General features: G+C 37.5%; 3 protein-coding genes across 3 annotated transcripts in view; 2 read left to right on the forward strand and 1 right to left on the reverse strand.

The window, feature by feature from the left end:
* The window catches only part of LOC120424759 (putative uncharacterized protein DDB_G0282133), a 509,335-nt gene that overhangs the window by 264,264 nt on the left and 227,806 nt on the right, over positions 1 to 17,265 (forward strand). The window lies entirely within an intron of this gene.
* On the forward strand, positions 2,803 to 7,448 carry LOC120431767 (transcriptional adapter 3). The gene is made up of 4 exons (XM_039596885.2): positions 2,803 to 3,552; positions 3,617 to 4,280; positions 6,629 to 7,028; positions 7,089 to 7,448. Exons 1-4 carry the CDS (start codon positions 3,279 to 3,281, stop codon positions 7,245 to 7,247), a joined length of 1,497 nt encoding a protein of 498 aa, XP_039452819.1. The 5' UTR covers positions 2,803 to 3,278; the 3' UTR covers positions 7,248 to 7,448.
* Positions 7,371 to 15,282, reverse strand: LOC120431768 (ninjurin-1-like). Its single transcript, XM_039596886.2, has 3 exons — positions 15,152 to 15,282; positions 7,752 to 8,112; positions 7,371 to 7,678 (listed from the first exon to the last, which is right to left on the reverse strand). Exons 1-3 carry the CDS (start codon positions 15,241 to 15,243, stop codon positions 7,496 to 7,498), a joined length of 636 nt encoding a protein of 211 aa, XP_039452820.1. The 5' UTR covers positions 15,244 to 15,282; the 3' UTR covers positions 7,371 to 7,495.

Genomic DNA, 17,265 nt, shown 5'->3' on the forward strand with positions numbered 1-17,265 from the left:
TAAGCATGACTGAATATCTTCAATTCCATTTTCCAACAGAATGGTTAAAATATTCGTCTTTGAAAGTAAAATTCCCAAAATCTGAATTGAAGTGTAAGAATGACGATAAAATCTTTTCTCAACGTACATTCATATTTGAAATGTCTTTATCTTCTTCAAAACTATATCTTTAAAAGCTGATGATACTATTTATTAAAACCGTATATTCAGGGTTTTTACGAACGCCACCCTAGTGATATGATGCAAACAATGGCCTCTATGTGGAGTAGAGGAAACCCAACAGTTCTTTTTTCCTGTAAAACCTAAAATTTGCGCAAAAAAAGGCGCGCACGCAGTGTTAAACATATCGGATTTATTTATTTATTTTTAAATGTTCCCATAGAACGACGAGCCAGCTTAATTCCTGCTATAACTTTTTTATATACAGATATTTTTGTTATCAGATTTTAAATTCTTTTATAAAAATGTAAGTATGGTAATCTGACAATCAAAAATAATTCACAGGGTAAAACTAAAAGAACAAGAATTCTAAATTTAAAAAAAAATCAAGATTTTATAAGTTCTAAAATTCAAAAATAAAAAAAAAAACTTGAATAATTCTTCAGTTAAAAAAATTATGTTATAATTTTAAATCCTTGGGCTTTTTAATTTTGCTTATAAATTTGTTTTAATTGATGGATTTTTTTATTTTCCAGGTTTCCAGGTCCAGGTTCGGATTTTGTTATAGTTTAAGATTTTGCAATAATTTTAATCTTGCAATAATAATTTGCAAGGTAATAAAATTAAAGAATTCAAAATTTCAAAAATTCTAGAAAATTCAAAAATTCTAAATAATTGAAAATACTTAAATAAAAAAAGTTTTGTTCGCTACAAATTTTGCCAAGAAACTGTTTTTTAAAACTGTTAGTCCTTTTAATTATTTTTTGTATTATTTTTGGATTTTTGTTATGATTCTCCAGAGCAACTCGCAATATTTAATGTCAAAATATTTTGTTTTTGAAACGATCGAAAAATTTTACGAATGTTTCACGTTTTAATATTGAAAATCGGACCATTATTTGCGAAGATATCGACATTAGAAAATGATGGGTTGTTTGGGTGAGACTTAGAAAACTTTAATTTTTCTGTTTCTTCGAGCCGCTGTATCTCAGCAACCAGAGGTCCAATCATCAATGTCTCTTAGACAATTTTATAGAAAATTTTCTGAACCTAAAAAAAAAATTAGAAATGGTCATTCATGGTCACTATTTTTGAAAAACGAAAAACTGCAAATATTTCGCTAAAATCAAACATTCGGTAGCTATATCTTGAAAACAGAGCCCTTTGGGTTTGTTCAAAAATTACGTCCTTGAATAGGGGGAGGGGGGGGGTCTGGGGTTTGTGACAGCCCATGTTAAAGGTATAGGCAAAGTGCGTGACAGGGGGGAGGGGGGGGGGTCCGAAATCCCGAAAATCACTGGACGTAATATTTGAACAAACCCTTTATCAAAAAATCTTTAAAGTATTTTTCGATTGGAATTTCAATTTTACATTAAAAAATGATGTCAAATTCGTTTTTGCATTAAATTTCGATATTTTCCAAAAATCACTATTTTTTCAAAAATTCATAACTCAGTGGCAGATTGTTTGACCACGTTCTTCTATGGCTCAAAAGTTGCAGATTTTTATCCTCTGAAACAAATGAAAAAATCTCGAAAATCAAAAATTACGTAAACTCTGAACTTTATGTTTTATGTCTTTATGTTTTGGGAAATTGAGTTTTTGCGAAAAAAAAAAGTTGATTAAAAAATCTGCAATTTTTTTCCGTGTACTTATTTTTTTCCGAATTGTCCTCATCAATACCTACAACTTTGCCGAAGACACCAAATTGATCAGAAAATTCACTCAAAAGTTACAGCTGTTTGAATATTTACGTACCATTTTTGTATGGACAGCAGCCAAAATTGTATGGAGTCTTGTATGGGTTAAGCTTAAATTTTTGATATTATTGTTCACAACGTTAAAGTTTATTTTTCTGAGTACAATGACCCTTTGTTCGACCGCAAAGGATTTAAAATGGATTTTTAAATCAATTTTGAAAAATTTACTTCGCGGCCTTTCTTGACAGAAAAGGTCCAACTCTGGAGTTTTTTTTTTTGAAAAGGTCCAATAAACCAAATTTTTAGTTTTTTGCTTTTTGGGTATTTCTAATACCCCTGACTCAAGGCGGTATTAAAAACACCCAAAAAGCAAAAATTGGAAATTTGGTTTATTGGACCTTTTTTTTTTAAAAAAAAAAAACTCCAGAACTCGACAGCTCATTCCAAGGGGAACATAGTTGATCCATCGAAAAAATGAAGTCTGGTATTTTTTTTTTGCATTAAAATGAAAAAAGTTATAATAAATGGCTTTTAAAAGTGTTTTTACCGGTGTTTCTAAAATAGACATAGGGCCTTAGGACCCAATTGAAAAATGAGGTTCAACAATTTCTTTTTTTTTTCCTCTAAAAACGCAAGGTTTGCACATGATGCTATTTGAAATGTTGACTTTGAACAGTGCTTTTTTAAAACATAAAGTCCAGAGTTTTTTTGAAAAGGTCCTATAAGCTTTTGTTTTATATATGTTTATAAAACCTAATAAAAAAAGTTATCACAAATAAAACAAAAAATACCAAACTCATGTGGTGCTAATTCATCCGAACTTATGAAATCTTAAAAATAATCTAAACATGACATGACTCTAGAAATCTAAATGCCTCGCCAAGGGTTATCACAGCCCCTCCTTCAAACGACGCCTCTTCGCTTCGATTCCGTTGCGTCAAACAGTTTTTAAAGCCGTCAACAGCTGCACCAGGGCGTCAGCGCAGCTAGTCGTCGCCCAGCCAGTTTTTCGTCCCAAAAGTCGCGTTTTAGTGCAAATTCTCACCCCAAATCGCACCAAATCTGTGCATAGTGACACGTTTCGTGCAGTGCAAGTGAATGCGACCGTAAAAATGCATCGCAAGAGTTAATTTTCGCAACCAAAAATCGATTTTTCTCGAGCTCTCTGACGCATCCAGCTTGACAGCTGTGCTCCCATTTTGAACCGAGCGCGAGTCGTCACACAGGTTGCTGCGGTTGTGTTGGTGAGATCGGTTGGCCACCCCCGGGACGGTGCGTCGGTGTGCGTGTGTGTGAATCGTGTAACGGGAGGAGATCAGCTGATTAGTTTGGGTGTTTCGCGTGGCAGTGCTGTTTGTAAACAAGCCGTAGTACTACAAACTTGGGTGGATTTTGAACCTTTTCGCTCCAGAAGTGAACATGGCTGATAAGGGATTGGCGAAGCGCTTATCGCTTTCATCGTCGGCCAAAAGTCGCGGCATGGGACTGCCGTCCAGTGCTGGGCTGGTTGGCCTCGGGGCAGGACCTTCTTCGTCCGGGGTACCGTCCGGATCGAAACTGCCCAAGACTGCGGCGGCGGCGGTCGCTGGAGCACACGCGGGAGTCCCGTCGCCTGGATCTCCCGGGGAAGTCCCGCTGGTGCCGTACATCAAGACGTTGGACAACGGAAAGGTACTTCCGAAGTATACTGCGGGTGAGTTGTTGCTACATTCAGCTTAGAAATTGTTCACAATTGACTCGTATTTCTCTTAACCCAGCCCTTTCAAGCACGGACGACTTGGTCCCCGCGGAAGATCTGGACATGATACAGCTTGAACTGGAGCTGCTCCTGTCAACCGTTGCTCTCCGTTATCGAGTCCTCAAAAGCGAAATGGAAACCATCGACAAGGCGGACGAACGCCGGGAGCGCAAGGGCAAGTTTATCGACAAGGCCCCAGCCTCCCCCGGCAAGAAGAAGCGCATCGACGAGAAGCAAAAGCTGCGCGAAAGTGCTGGTAAGCTGTTCGGCCACCACATGAAGCACATGAAGATGAAGAACATGTCCTCGCTGATCCCGCCCTCGCCGGCTCCCTCCCAGAACACGGACGACAGTTCAGATGCGGTGCCGTTCCTGCCCGCCAACCACCACATTCAGCACGTGCTCAACGCGGACAACAGCAAGCTGATGCTGCCGAAGAACGACACGCCGAACAAGTTCTGGATGTCGGTGGAGCCGTACTGTATGTCGATTACGCACGAAGATCTAAAGCTGCTGGATGATCTGCTGGAGGAGTATTCCGGGCCGTTGATTCCGCCGATTCCGGAGCTGGGACCGCACTACAGTACGCAGTGGGCGGCGGACGATATCAAGGAGGAGCAGGACAACTCGAAGAAGAGCAAGGGACTGACCAACGGGGACGTTGGCAAGAAGGAGAAGGTCATGTAAGTGTTTATTTTTTGATTATTTATATTGAAGTTAAAAAGTTAAATCCAGGAAAAACATTTTCAGATATGAGCTTTTTGGTCCCGAGACCTTTAACCCTATCAGGCCTGATGGGTCATATATGACCCAAAATTGAATATTTCTAAAACTAGCCTATAATTTTCGTATGGTGCTAAGAATTATTTTCCCATCATTAACTAAACCATTTTTTTTTTAAATTCAGGCTTGAAAAGGTTAAATCAGCAAATGAATATTCATAGATTTTTTTAAATATTCAGCTAGTTTTTTCGGACCACAACTTGTTTTCCTGAAAAAAAAAACACAGCTAATAAAATTTCTTTTGAATTTTGGCGCTACTAAATAGGTTCAGCCGTTCCGGAGATATGAAATGAATAAAATAAAAAAAAAATAAAAATTGAAATAACAAGCTGTCTAAACATTTGAATGAAAAAAGTGTTTTAAAATGCATTTTACACTAGTTCAGTTCTTGAGTTTTTTTTTTTGAATAGTTTCTATAAACATCTAAATGACAATAGTTTATGGGACCTTTTTTTTAAAAAAAAAAATACTCCAGAGTTGTTTTGCAATCATTAGTTTTCAAAAAATGTAAGGTTTGAAGAAAACATAAATTTTAGTGAAAAAAAAAACTTTTTGCGGTACTGAACATCGAAAATTTTTAAAAATTCAAAAGATTTTTGGATGAACCAAAACATGGTAAAAATGATTGTGCACTTGAATTCCCATTAAAAATCTGGCGTTTTTTGAAAAAAAATTGTCCCATGATTTTTCAGGCCAATTTTGAAATGGAAGGGGGTGACAAAAACTTTTTTATTTGTACAAGCCCAATACTTAAATAATAAATAATAACACACAAATTCAAAAATTGAAAAATTTAAGAATCTTAAATTTTAAAAATTTAAGAAACGATAAAAAAATAATTTTACCAAAATAGAAAAACCTTGGTTTTTTTAAATTCATCAACTCTAAAATTTTAATATTTTGTAATTGCAAATTCTAGGCTACTTTTTCAAAACAACCAACGGGTTTGGACGCAAGAATTTAAAAAAATCTTTGATTTTTAAATTTTCAATTCCTTTAATTCTTAAAATGTTGAACACCTTAATTCTTAAATTCTAATATTCCTAAATCCTTGAATTCTGAAATTTTGTATAATCAAAAATGCCTAAATTCTTAAACTTCGCTATTTACAATAACAGCAAATGAGAAATTTTTACAGTCATATTTTAGGCAAGACCGTAAGAAACCCCTAATTTTGAAAAAGATCAAAATTTCTTTTAATTGGATTATCCACAGTGAAATTTTGACAAGGACTTCGGACACGAAATGTTTTTATTTTTCTTTTGATTTTAATGATTTTTATTTCTTAAATTTTTGAAATCCTAATTTCTTCTCCGAAATTACCGAATAACCGAATAAATTTTTTTAAACTGTAATTTCTTTGATTTTTTTAAATTGTAGCTTTATATAAAATTTGAGTTTTAATGCTCTAAACTTCAATATTTATACATTTTTGAGCTTTACATTTTTTTAATTTCGGATTTTTTAAATTTAGGTTTCTAATTTTTATATTTTTTTTAGTTTTTGAATTTTTAATCTTCCATTTTAAGAATTTATTAAGTTTAGACTTTTTTATCTGAGATTCTTTGTAAATATTTATTTTAAAATTTCTGATTTTTATTTCTTAATTTAATTTCTTTTTTTTGTAACTCTAAATTTCGTAAAAATTCTAAAATTATAAAGATGAATGAATGATCAAAATTTTGAAGTTCAGTGCATTTAAAAATTTAAACCTTTTCGTAAACCTTTCCTTGATCGTTTCTTGGGCGGATCGAATGTTGAAGAATGGGAGCTGAATTGAAAATAATTAAAAAAAAAGTGAGCAATAGAACAACTCACTTTTCTCAAGATTCCTTCTGTTTGCTCCGGAGCAAGTGCAAACTTTAGCATGCAAGAACACAACAAAGCGAATTAGAAGGTACTAGAAGACAGAGAGTCGTTTGTTTGCTTCTGTCATGCTCCGAAAAAAAAGGTTTCAAACATTGAAAAAAAAAGTTTAGGTTATATATATATTTTTTAATTATTTAATAGATTTTTATCGTCTACCCTTATTTTTAAACAGTCCTTAACCGCAACTACACCTTTGTCGAAAAAAAAATAAAATATAAAACCAGAAATTAAAAGCTCACATTAACAAAAATTTGGGGAATTACTCAACTGTGTAACATCACTTAGCATTATATTGGATAATTGCCCGCGGGCGTATAGAACTTTTGGACAATTTTCTTCAAAGGTGCGTTGAAAACTCACCCCATCATTGTACTTTCAGGGGCGAAGGCGTCACCGGTCCGCTCACGCAACGGCTGGTGTCCGCCCTGATGGAGGAGAACCTGCTGCCGGACTGCAACAGCACCAGCAACGAGAACAGCAACAGCAGCTCGGACGTGGCGCACAACAACTCGCGGTCGGCCGTTTCGCTGCTCAAGAACGGCATCAGCATCGAGCGGCGGCTGCGCAAAGAACTGATCGAGCAGGGCATCCTGGACGATGACGACATGCCCAAGAGCCAGCAGGACGACGAGATTCTGTCGGAGATAAACCGGGTGCGCACGGAGATTGCCGTCATTGCGGAGTACAACTCGAACGAGATCAGGAAGCTGCAATCGATGGCCGTGGACGAGATGAAGCGGATTGAGGTGAAGCGGAAGCTGGACCGCGTTGATCAGGAGGTGGGTTCTTGGAGTGGTTTTAAAGGGGGTCAAGAAGATTAATGGAGATTTTTTTTGCAGATCATTGAAAATTTCAAAAAGATAACGGCGGCCAGACTGAAGCGGCGTCCACTCACGAAGCAGGAACGGGACGAGGCATACCGTTTGGTGGAGGAGCAAAAGCGGCTGTCGGATCAGCTGGAACGGATGCCGGTTCACGGGCCGTTTACTAGCGCTTAGAAGATCGCAAGTCGTGCGCATTTACGTAAGGAACTTTCACGTTTATCAGGATAAGTGTTTTATGAAATTTGTCATATGAGAAAGAGAAGAACTAACGAGGTTTACGAAGCAAGGTGGCATTCATTATCGGTCGGGAATTAAACAAAGCCGTGTATTGTCCGTTTAGTATCGAAATATAATACATTTTAATCCGTGGCTCAAGCTCAACGTCTTATCACTAAATGGAACGCTGAAAAGAACTCCTCACTTCAGAGTCGCAACAGATCGTTCTGCGTCTTCATATCGAACGCACTTATTATCACATTTATCACGACGCTGATAACGGTGAAAATTATCAAAATGTTGTTCAGTATATCACTCTTTCGGTGCTGCTCCACTTTGTTGATATCGAGTACGACTGCCAGAATAATTATCATCACCGCTTGGAATACCTGGAAAAAGATAAATGTCCCCAAAATTTAACCCAATTACCGTAATTGACCCACGTCGTGCCCCGCTTCTCACCTGCATCGAAATCGAAACAATAACCAGCGTAAGCAGCAAATGATAGAACTCGTGCACCTCGCCAACCGTAAGCAAATACTTCAGCTGGGACGCGTTCGCCGTCAGCAGGGCCAAATCCAGCATCCCCTGAGCGAACGACTTCCGGGTGGCATAATCGTTCAAATCCAGCTTGCTGATCGACTGCAGCACCTCCCCGATGCTGATGTCCCGCTCGGTTTGATTCTTGCTGGGCTGTTGATCCGCGTCTTCATCTTCCACCATTGCACCCGGAAGGTTAGTTCTAGATTCGGTCATCTTCGGCATCACTGGAATCTGCGTCGACGTCGTTGTCATGCTGACCGCTAGCTGTAACGTTCCGCACCTGGAGAGAGATCAAATTTGACTCGAGTGGATCGTCGTCGTTGAAATTCAATTGTATACCGGGCTGATAACGGACTGGAGTGTGCTATCGTACGAACGGTGTCCGAGATTGTGCCGCGTCGTAGACAGTGGCGAAAGAATTGTGATAAGTGGGTGCTTGTTCCGAAAATGCAGGCTTTGTTTTCAAACAGTTCGATGACAACTGCTTTCCAGATAGCTAAGCGTTGGTAGGTGAACAATTAGTAGCAACGTAAGTATCAATAACATGATGAGATTTAGGGTGTTATGATACCATGCGTCTCCATGTCTCGCAGTTTTGAACGCTTTGCCTAATGATTTGATAGAAACTTGCTTGCTCACTTCCAATTGAGCTATTTATTACTCGGTTTCAAATTAAAACACTTTTTATGAGCAGTAATTGATTGTCAAAGTGCTTATATGGCAACATTAGAGGAACGCTGGAATTAGATGCTGTTCCCCTATTCCGAGAAAAACGCTTTTTTGTGCTCGTCACCAAATCAACGGCAATTTCAAAGGGCCGTTTGGTTTTTCGCATCGGCAGCCAAAACCAAACATTTTTTTTTGTGAAATTCAAGTTTTGTAATATGCGTTGCAACATCCTGGAGCAAAAATCTCGATTTTGCCAAAAGTGGATATTACCCGTTTTTTGAATGATGGGCAGATTAGGGACACCCACTGGCTCGATTCTCAGGCAAAATTAAGCTTCTGTGCAAATTTTGACCCGAATCGGTAACGGTTTGGGGCAGGGTCCCAAAGTAAGGCTCGCGGGCCAAATGTGTCCCGCGATAAGATTTTGTGTGGCCTGCGGAATCCCATTTTGAATCATCATTAGGGTGACAATAAAAAATCTGGTCGCCCGGCTCGATTCTTTAGGTAAACATATCTAACTGTGACAATTTTGAGCCAAACCGGTTAAGAGTTAAGGGTCGATATAGATCGTTATAGCCGGTGAAAAAAAAAAATCATAACAAAAAAACTTCTTCGTTGAATCACTAATAACTCGTCAGGGTTTACTTGGATCGTTTTGCTTTTCTCGATAAAGTTGTTTGTCATAAAATTTATTTGAAAATAAAATATCGCCATTATATTGTTACTGCAACATGTTTTTTCATTTTCATTATATTTTGAAATTATGATTGCCACAAAGTTAATCCAACCTTGAAAGCTTTTTGAACAATACTTTTGTAATATTGTCACTTTCTGTTCTCATCATATTCAAATGACAAAAATGTTAAAAAATAACTCGGAATAAAAAAAAATCACAATTGAAAACAAGTGTTTTTGATGTAAATGACGTATTTTCTAAGGCTGGTAAAAATGTAATTAAAGTTTTTGCAAAACAACTGAACTAGTATAAAATGCATTTTTAAAAACCCTTTTTGCATTCACATATTGAGACTATAGCTTGGTATTTGAATTATATTTTTATGTGTTTTTTTTTTGCAAAATAAACAATATTTTACATTTGGCAAGTCCCGTCCCTGTGGATCAATCGGACCGCGCACTGGACTCACAATCCAGAGGTTGCCGGTTCGAATCCCGCGGCGGGCGCTCTAAAATTCTTTGTATGGGTATTCGGCGCCGTCGCTCCGTGCCATACTCTCATACACTTAGGAGCCCAGGGCGGCGAAGTCCTTGTAGATAAAAGGAAGACACTAGTGGTTGGTACTAGCAATAGTGGCCGACAGCTATAAAGTCAACTTCGTCGTTTTACATTTGGCCCGCAAGCTCATGTCAGCCTAAAATTTGGCTGTTGACCGTTCTTAAACTTTGGACGGTATGGCGATTGTCCACGCTCCATACATTTTTTTGTGTGGAAAATTGGGTCCTAAAATGAAGCTTAAATTTGTGACATTATTTTCCACATTTTTGTACAAACGGATTTCTAAATCAATTTTTTGAGCATGAGCATGAGCATGAGTATGGTTGACTGCCAATGAGCTGCTACTTCGTTATTGACAGATCAGCTGAAGTTAAACAATGAATCAAAAATGATCAGTGGGAGCCAACCATCCGTTCACTGTTTAACCTCTGAAGATCCCTACTTTATTAGTCAATACCGGCGCCCTCCCAAGAAGCCTGCAGTTCAACAAAAGGGAGGAATGTTAGTCCGATAGTTGAAGTTGCAGACTCATCAAGCACACAGTTTTTCGCTATATACTTGTTGATACCGCTTGAGACCGTTGAATCCACAGCATCTCCTTCAAGCATCACGTGATTATTATTTTTTGGGTTAGTAGGATAAGGTATTGACTTTTCGATGCCTCCCGAGCTACGGCGCTATGGGGAGGACTTTCATAACAGACCCGTCGGCGAGCCTTCCGAGCAACGATGCTATGGGAAGGTCTTTCTGGTTAACACACAAACACTCACACACACACTCAACACTCACACACAGTTATTTTGCACCACTATTAACTCAACGATCCAAATTGTCAGTGCGTCTTTCGTTCATTATATAGAAATGGCTTTTTTACCGCAAAAAATAAAACCTTATTTGAAAAATTTAAACACAATCCACCCGACGCCGTGCCTTCCGATCAACGATGATATAGGAAGGGCTTTGAAAATCACTAAAAATCACTTTTCACTCCGAATATTTTTTACAACCACGCGCTCCCTTTGCCAATCATGCACTCCGGATTTCTAAATCAATTTTTTTTAATTAACTTCTCGGCCCTTCTTGACAGAAAAGGTCCTACTTGACAGCTAGTTCCAAGGGAACCATAGTTCATCCATCGAAAAAAAATATTGTCTTGTCAATTAATTTTTTAGTATTAAAATGGAAAAAAGTGATCAGAAATGGTTTTGAAACGTGTTTTACCGTCGTGCATAGAAATTTACTTACACCCAAAACTGGGCAGCGCTAGTCCGAGAGAATAATGGCCTCGAGACGAGAGAAACGGACACAGAGAACACAGCTCGAGATGGGCGAGAGAATTATTCTCTCGAGGTTCATTTGCAAAAAAAGTTCATCCGTCAAAACAATTTTTCTACAATTAGTTCTCTGATTTCTATAAAATTTCAATAAATTTTGGTCTCTCTGAGTCAGATCGTTGTCACTAAGATTTGTAATCTTAATGTCATGAGATCGAATCCGAGTTTTCTAAGTGCAAATTATGTTTAAGGGGTTAGAAAATCACAAAATTTCATATTACAGAAAATTTCCTAAATTCACTAAAAAAGATGATTTTCAATCATTCCTGAAACTTTCATGAAGATATTTCATGACTGAACTGAGCAAGATACGATTTGAATTCACAATGTTGCCATGCGCAAAGCGAACTGTCAAACTTTGTGAACGTTTTTCTCTAAACACCGAGTTGATTTACGGGTTCCACGATATCTCGAGATGGGGTGGACCAAATTGGCTGAAATTTGGAGTGAAGACTCCCAAGACATATCCCGTGTGCATGACGAAGCCCGATTTTGATTTTTTTAAATTACAAAAATCTAAAACTGACTTTTTTTTTATATGAAAAACTTAAAAATATTTTTATCTTTTTTAAACCTGCTAACTTAAATATATATCTCGACAATGGTACATCCAAATGTTTTCATATCTAATTGAAGACATCACAACCCTCATAGATGAAAATGTACATTTAAATGCCCTAAAAAATATTATAAAAAAGTTTGAATGTATGCTCACACCAACCTCGGACATTTATGACGATTTACATGTATGAAACCCTTAAGGCAAAGTCGAAATTTCATAAGCACTGCCCCTGATTTAAAAGCTTCAAATAAGACAACCGATGCACTAATTGTGTATCTGTTATAAACGAAATCAATCAAAAATATCAAAATATAGTGCAAGAATCTGGCTAAAACAGCTGTCCATGTGTCCCGGATGACGGTAATCAAAGTTTTGACTGAAATTTGATGAGTGTAAAATACTTTTTTTGCGGTGTTCCCTGCTGTTCCGTTAAGTTTGAATCTTGGTTTGGTCTGGCACTTGCCTTTGAAGGAGACGCATGGTTTAGAAATTAGAAATTCTGCTAAAAAATTTACATTCAATTATGGGTAATTCTCTACCAACTCACACGAAATCGGGAAATTTTGCCCCGACCCCTCTTCGATTTGTGTGAAACTTTGTCTTATGGGGTAACTTTTGTCCCTGATCATGAATCCGAGGTCCGTTTTTTGATATCTCGTGACGGAGGGGCGGTACGACCCCTTCCATTTTTTGACATGCGAAAAAAGAGGTGTTTTTCAATAATTTGCAGCCTGAAACGGTGATGAGATAGAAATTTAGTGTCAAAGGGACTTTTATGTAAAATTAGACGCCCGATTTGATGGCGTACTCAGAATTCCGAAAAAACGTATTTTTCTTCGAAAAAACACTAAAAAAGTTTTAAAAATTCTCCCATTTTCCGTTACTCGACTGTAAAAATTTTTGGAACATGTTATTTTATGGGAAATTTAATGTACTTTTCGAATCTACATTGACCCAGAAGGGTCATTTTTTCATTTAGAACAAAATTTTTCATTTTAAAATTTCGTGTTTTTTCTAACTTTGCAGGGTTATTTTTTAGAGTGTAACAATGTTCTACAAAGTTGTAGAGCAGACAATTACAAAAAAAATTGATATATAGACATAAGGGGTTTGCTTATAAACATCACGAGTTATCGCGATTTTACGAAAAAAAGTTTTGAAATAGTTACTTTTTGCGTTTTTTTTTTCGTTTCGTCGTCCGTGTCTGTCGCGGGTGACCATGAACGGCCATGATCGATGACGACCAACTTTTTCAAAACTTTTTTTTCGTAAAATCGCGATAACTCGTGATGTTTATAAGCAAACCCCTTATGTCTATATATCAAATTTTTTGTAATTGTCTGCTCTACAACTTTGTAGAACATTGTTACACTCTAAAAAATAACCCTGCAAAGTTAGAAAAAACACGAAATTTTAAAATGAAAAATTTTGTTTTAAATGAAAAAATGACACTTCTGGGTCAATGTAGATTCGAAAAGTACATTAAATTTCCCATAAAATAACATGTTCCAAATTTTTTTACAGTCGAGTAACGGAAAATGGGAGAATTTTTAAAACTTTTTTAGTGTTTTTTTCGATGAAAAATGCGTTTTTTCGGAATTCTGAGTACGACATCAAATCGGGCGTCTAATTTTACATAAAAGTCCCTTTGACACCAAATTTCTATCTCATCACCGTTTCAGGCTGCAAATTATTGAAAAACACCTCTTTTTTCGCATGTCAAAAAATGGAAGGGGTCGTACCGCCCCTCCGTCACGAGATATCAAAAAACGGACCTCGGATTCATGATCAGGGACAAAAGTTACCCCATAAGACAAAGTTTCACACAAATCGAAGAGGGGTCGGGGCAACTGCTGTGTGAGTTGGCGGTGAATTACCCTTATTCAATTCTATACCAATATAAAATCTAAACCATCACGGTTGACAGTGGTCAATGATTAGATTTATTGATGTTCCACCGTTTATCACTCAATCTCCAGTGCACACACACAGACATCTTGGACGGTCAGCTTTAATGACTCCGTAAGGTTTTGTTTGCCTTCCAAATTGGCCCCCGCAGGTCATCTTTGGTTAATAGTGCATCACTACTGGCCCGCGGTCCAAGGAGATACTGTCCAAATGGACAGACCTGAATATATTAGCATAAAGCGCTCTTTGGGGTTGACAAAGTCAGTTCGCGCGATGGTCAACCTATGGCAGACAGACCCGGCTTGACATCAATGAGAGCATGCAGCAGACGAAATGAAGACGACTGCCATGCTGAACGGCTATAAATTCACTTAAATATGGGGGGCGCCGATGGGTTGGAATTTTTATTACCTTTTTGGACTTTGGGGGGGAGGGGAGGGGTTTGAGGATGATTAAGCAGTAGCACGCTTCTCGCGGGCGATAAATCCAAAACGATGATGTTGATCGCCGAATGATTGCCTGATTTTTCGACGCGACCTAATGGGCTATAAATTAGCCGAAGGGATGATTTGTGTGGGTTGTGATATCTTCATAAAAATATCACAGCTATGACACAGGGAGCAGGTAAACTTGCATCTCAGATGCATCTGAAATTAAAAGAATACCCACTGAGAATTGAGAATTATGGCTCGAGATCGAGCCTAAATCGAGTTTAGGATCGAGCCAATTTTCTCAGTGGGTGGTAAAGTTCCGCGATTCTATACATACAAAATATGACCCAATCTCACCCCGATTTGTTGTGATCAATTGACAATTTAAATGTTTTTAATTTTATTTTTTTAATTCGCTAGAATTAAATTGATGCTTAAAAGTTCAATGATATTCACATAATTATGCTCTGATGACGATTATCAAGACCATTCTAGAACCAAAGTCAGGTTCTATACCTCAACTGAACATCGCCTGACCCTCCACTTTTCGATTTGGGGTCAAACAGCTCTTCCTTGTCCGCCCAAATATTCCACTCAGGTGCCACAGAGCAGCCCGGACAGGTTTAAGTCTATTTGCAAGCCCAAACTTGTCTGGTGTTTATGCGCCACCGCACGTTACATCACGAACCTCACCTCTGTCAACCGGCAGCAGCATCCACCTTGGCTTTGCGGGGAAGACCCCATGCTATCTGTGTGGTGTTGACTGCTGGACACTATCGCTCATCTCATCTCAGTATAAAAGAAGACGACTTTGGCGATCAACCGATCAATACGCGTCTAGTCTATCTTGGTCACGACAGTCTACCCAAACAGGCTCTCGAAATGAACCAGGTAACTCAACTTGAACTTGACCTCCAATCTAGCATCTCTCGTGTACTAATAACTTATCGTTTCAGATTTGCACCGTCCTACTCGCCATGACTCTGCTGCTGGCCGGCGTCCGGAGTCAACGGTCAGAAGTTCTGGAACAGGACCAGAACATCGAACCGGACGGAACGTACTTCTATCGATACAAGCTGTCGGACGGTACGGAAGCGCAGGAACAAGGTCAAGGTGGTCGCGCCGCCACCGGAGGCTACAAGTACACCTCTCCCGAGGGTGAAGTGGTGCAGATTACTTACACGGCAGATGAAAACGGGTACAATCCGGTGGGGGACGTTATTCCCCAGCCGCCGCCCATTCCGGACGCCATATTGCGAGCGCTGGAGTACATTAGAACGCACGCGAAGCCTAGCAGAAAGTGAGAACTGAACTGAGTTTAGGTTTTGAAGTTTAGTGTTTTTTTTCGTGTGCCTGAAGTGATAATGCGGAAGATGTGTTGTTGTTATTTTCTAAGATAAGTTATTGCGGCTATTGCGAATCTTGTGATAACGGTTGTTAATACATACATGTGCTGGTGAAATTTTGATTGTGTTTATCTTTCACGTGATTTGGCGTACGGTGATATTACAATCTATTCCTTTGTGTCTTCATGTCTGAGTCTGGCTAATCAATCAACTCGTGATTTCTACAAAATATCACTTGAATTTGGTTCCCATTATTTGATTATGACTCTAATTATTTAAAGGCGTTTGGAATACAAGGAAAGCTGCTAAAAACCTCCATGAGATCTTTTTTACTTGTTTTTATACAGCAATTACATTTGAAAAGAGCCTAAACCGAAAAAAAAGTTCTCCGATCGGGATCAACATTTTTCTGAGGGTTCCTTGGCCAAAATAAATAGACCCGTTTTTTATTGTTTGGCCATTAGGGTGACCTACACCGTGCTATGGTGGTTCGAAAAATGGCAATTTTCGTCATTTTTCGAAAAAAAACACTTTTTCAAAAAATCATATCTCCGCGTCATTTCAGAAAAATGACGAAATCGGCAAAAAAACAACTTTTTTCACTAAAACTGCGATAACTTAAAATTTCAGCGATGACCTATACATGTTAGGGTACCAAAATTTATTTTAATTACAAAAATTTGGAAAAATGAGATAGGGTAGGGTAGTCATCAATGAGACACTTTTGGTTTTCAACTTTCAACAATTTTTTCTAATTTAATGAGCTTTTTGTTGCATTCTTTCAGTGTGTTCTAACATTGATCAAAATATGAGATCGATCCGACATCTACAGCCAGAGTTATTCAACTGTCTCATTGTAGACGCACTTGGCAGGAACAATGAGACAGCTGAGCAATTCTCTCAGATTTCGGTCATTCGATTTTTTTTTTGTATTTTTAAATCCGACTGAATCTTTTTTGATGCCTTCGGTATGCCCAAGGAAGCCATTTTGCATCATTAGTTTGTCCATATAATTTTCCATACAAATTTGGCAGCTGGCCATACAAAAATGATGTATGAAAATTCAAAAATCTGTATCTTTTGAAGGAATTTTTTGATCGATTTGGTGTCTTCGGCAAAGTTGTAGGTATGGATATGGACTACACTGAAAAAAATGATGCACGGTAAAAAAAATTTTGGTGATTTTTTATTCAACTTTTTGTCACTAAAACTTGATTTGCAAAAAAAACACTATTTTTTTATTTTTTTATTTTTTGATATGTTTTAGAGGACATTAAATGCCAACTTTTCAGAAATTTCCAGGTTGTGCAAAAAATCTTTGAGCGAGTTATGAATTTTTGAATCAATACTGATTTTTTCAAAAAATTTAAAAAGTGGTCGCAAAAAATTTTCAACTTCATTTTTTGATGTAAAATCAAATTTGCAATCAAAAAGTACTTTAGTAAAATTTTGAAACATTCGTGAAATTTTTCGATCTTTTTTATCTTTTTTCGAAAAAAATATTTAAACCAAGACTAACATTTCAAAAGGGCCAAACATTGAATTTTACGCCCTTTTAAAATGTTTGTCTTGGTTTAAAAATATTGAAAATATTTTTTTCGAAAAGATCGGAAAATTTCACGAATGTTTCATATTTTAACATTGAAAATCGGACCATTAGTTGCTGAGATATCGACATTGGAAAATGGTGTGTTGTTTGGGTGGGACTTAGAAAACATCAATTTTCCTGTTTTTAAACCTTTGCATGGCAATATCTCAGCAACTAAGGGTCGTATCAACAAAGTTCAAAAATGCAAAATATAGAGAATTTTCTCAGCTTTTCAAAAATATTTTTTTCAAGAGTGGAAAAACATGTGCACTAATTAAAAAAATGAAAAACTGCGACTATTTTCAAAAAAGTTACCTAAAAATGGCTATAACTTGAAAACTGTGCACTTTATCAAAAATTC

This window comes from Culex pipiens, chromosome 2 (assembly GCF_016801865.2).
Source record: "Culex pipiens pallens isolate TS chromosome 2, TS_CPP_V2, whole genome shotgun sequence".
In the NCBI taxonomy this organism is placed as follows: domain Eukaryota; kingdom Metazoa; phylum Arthropoda; class Insecta; order Diptera; family Culicidae; genus Culex; species Culex pipiens.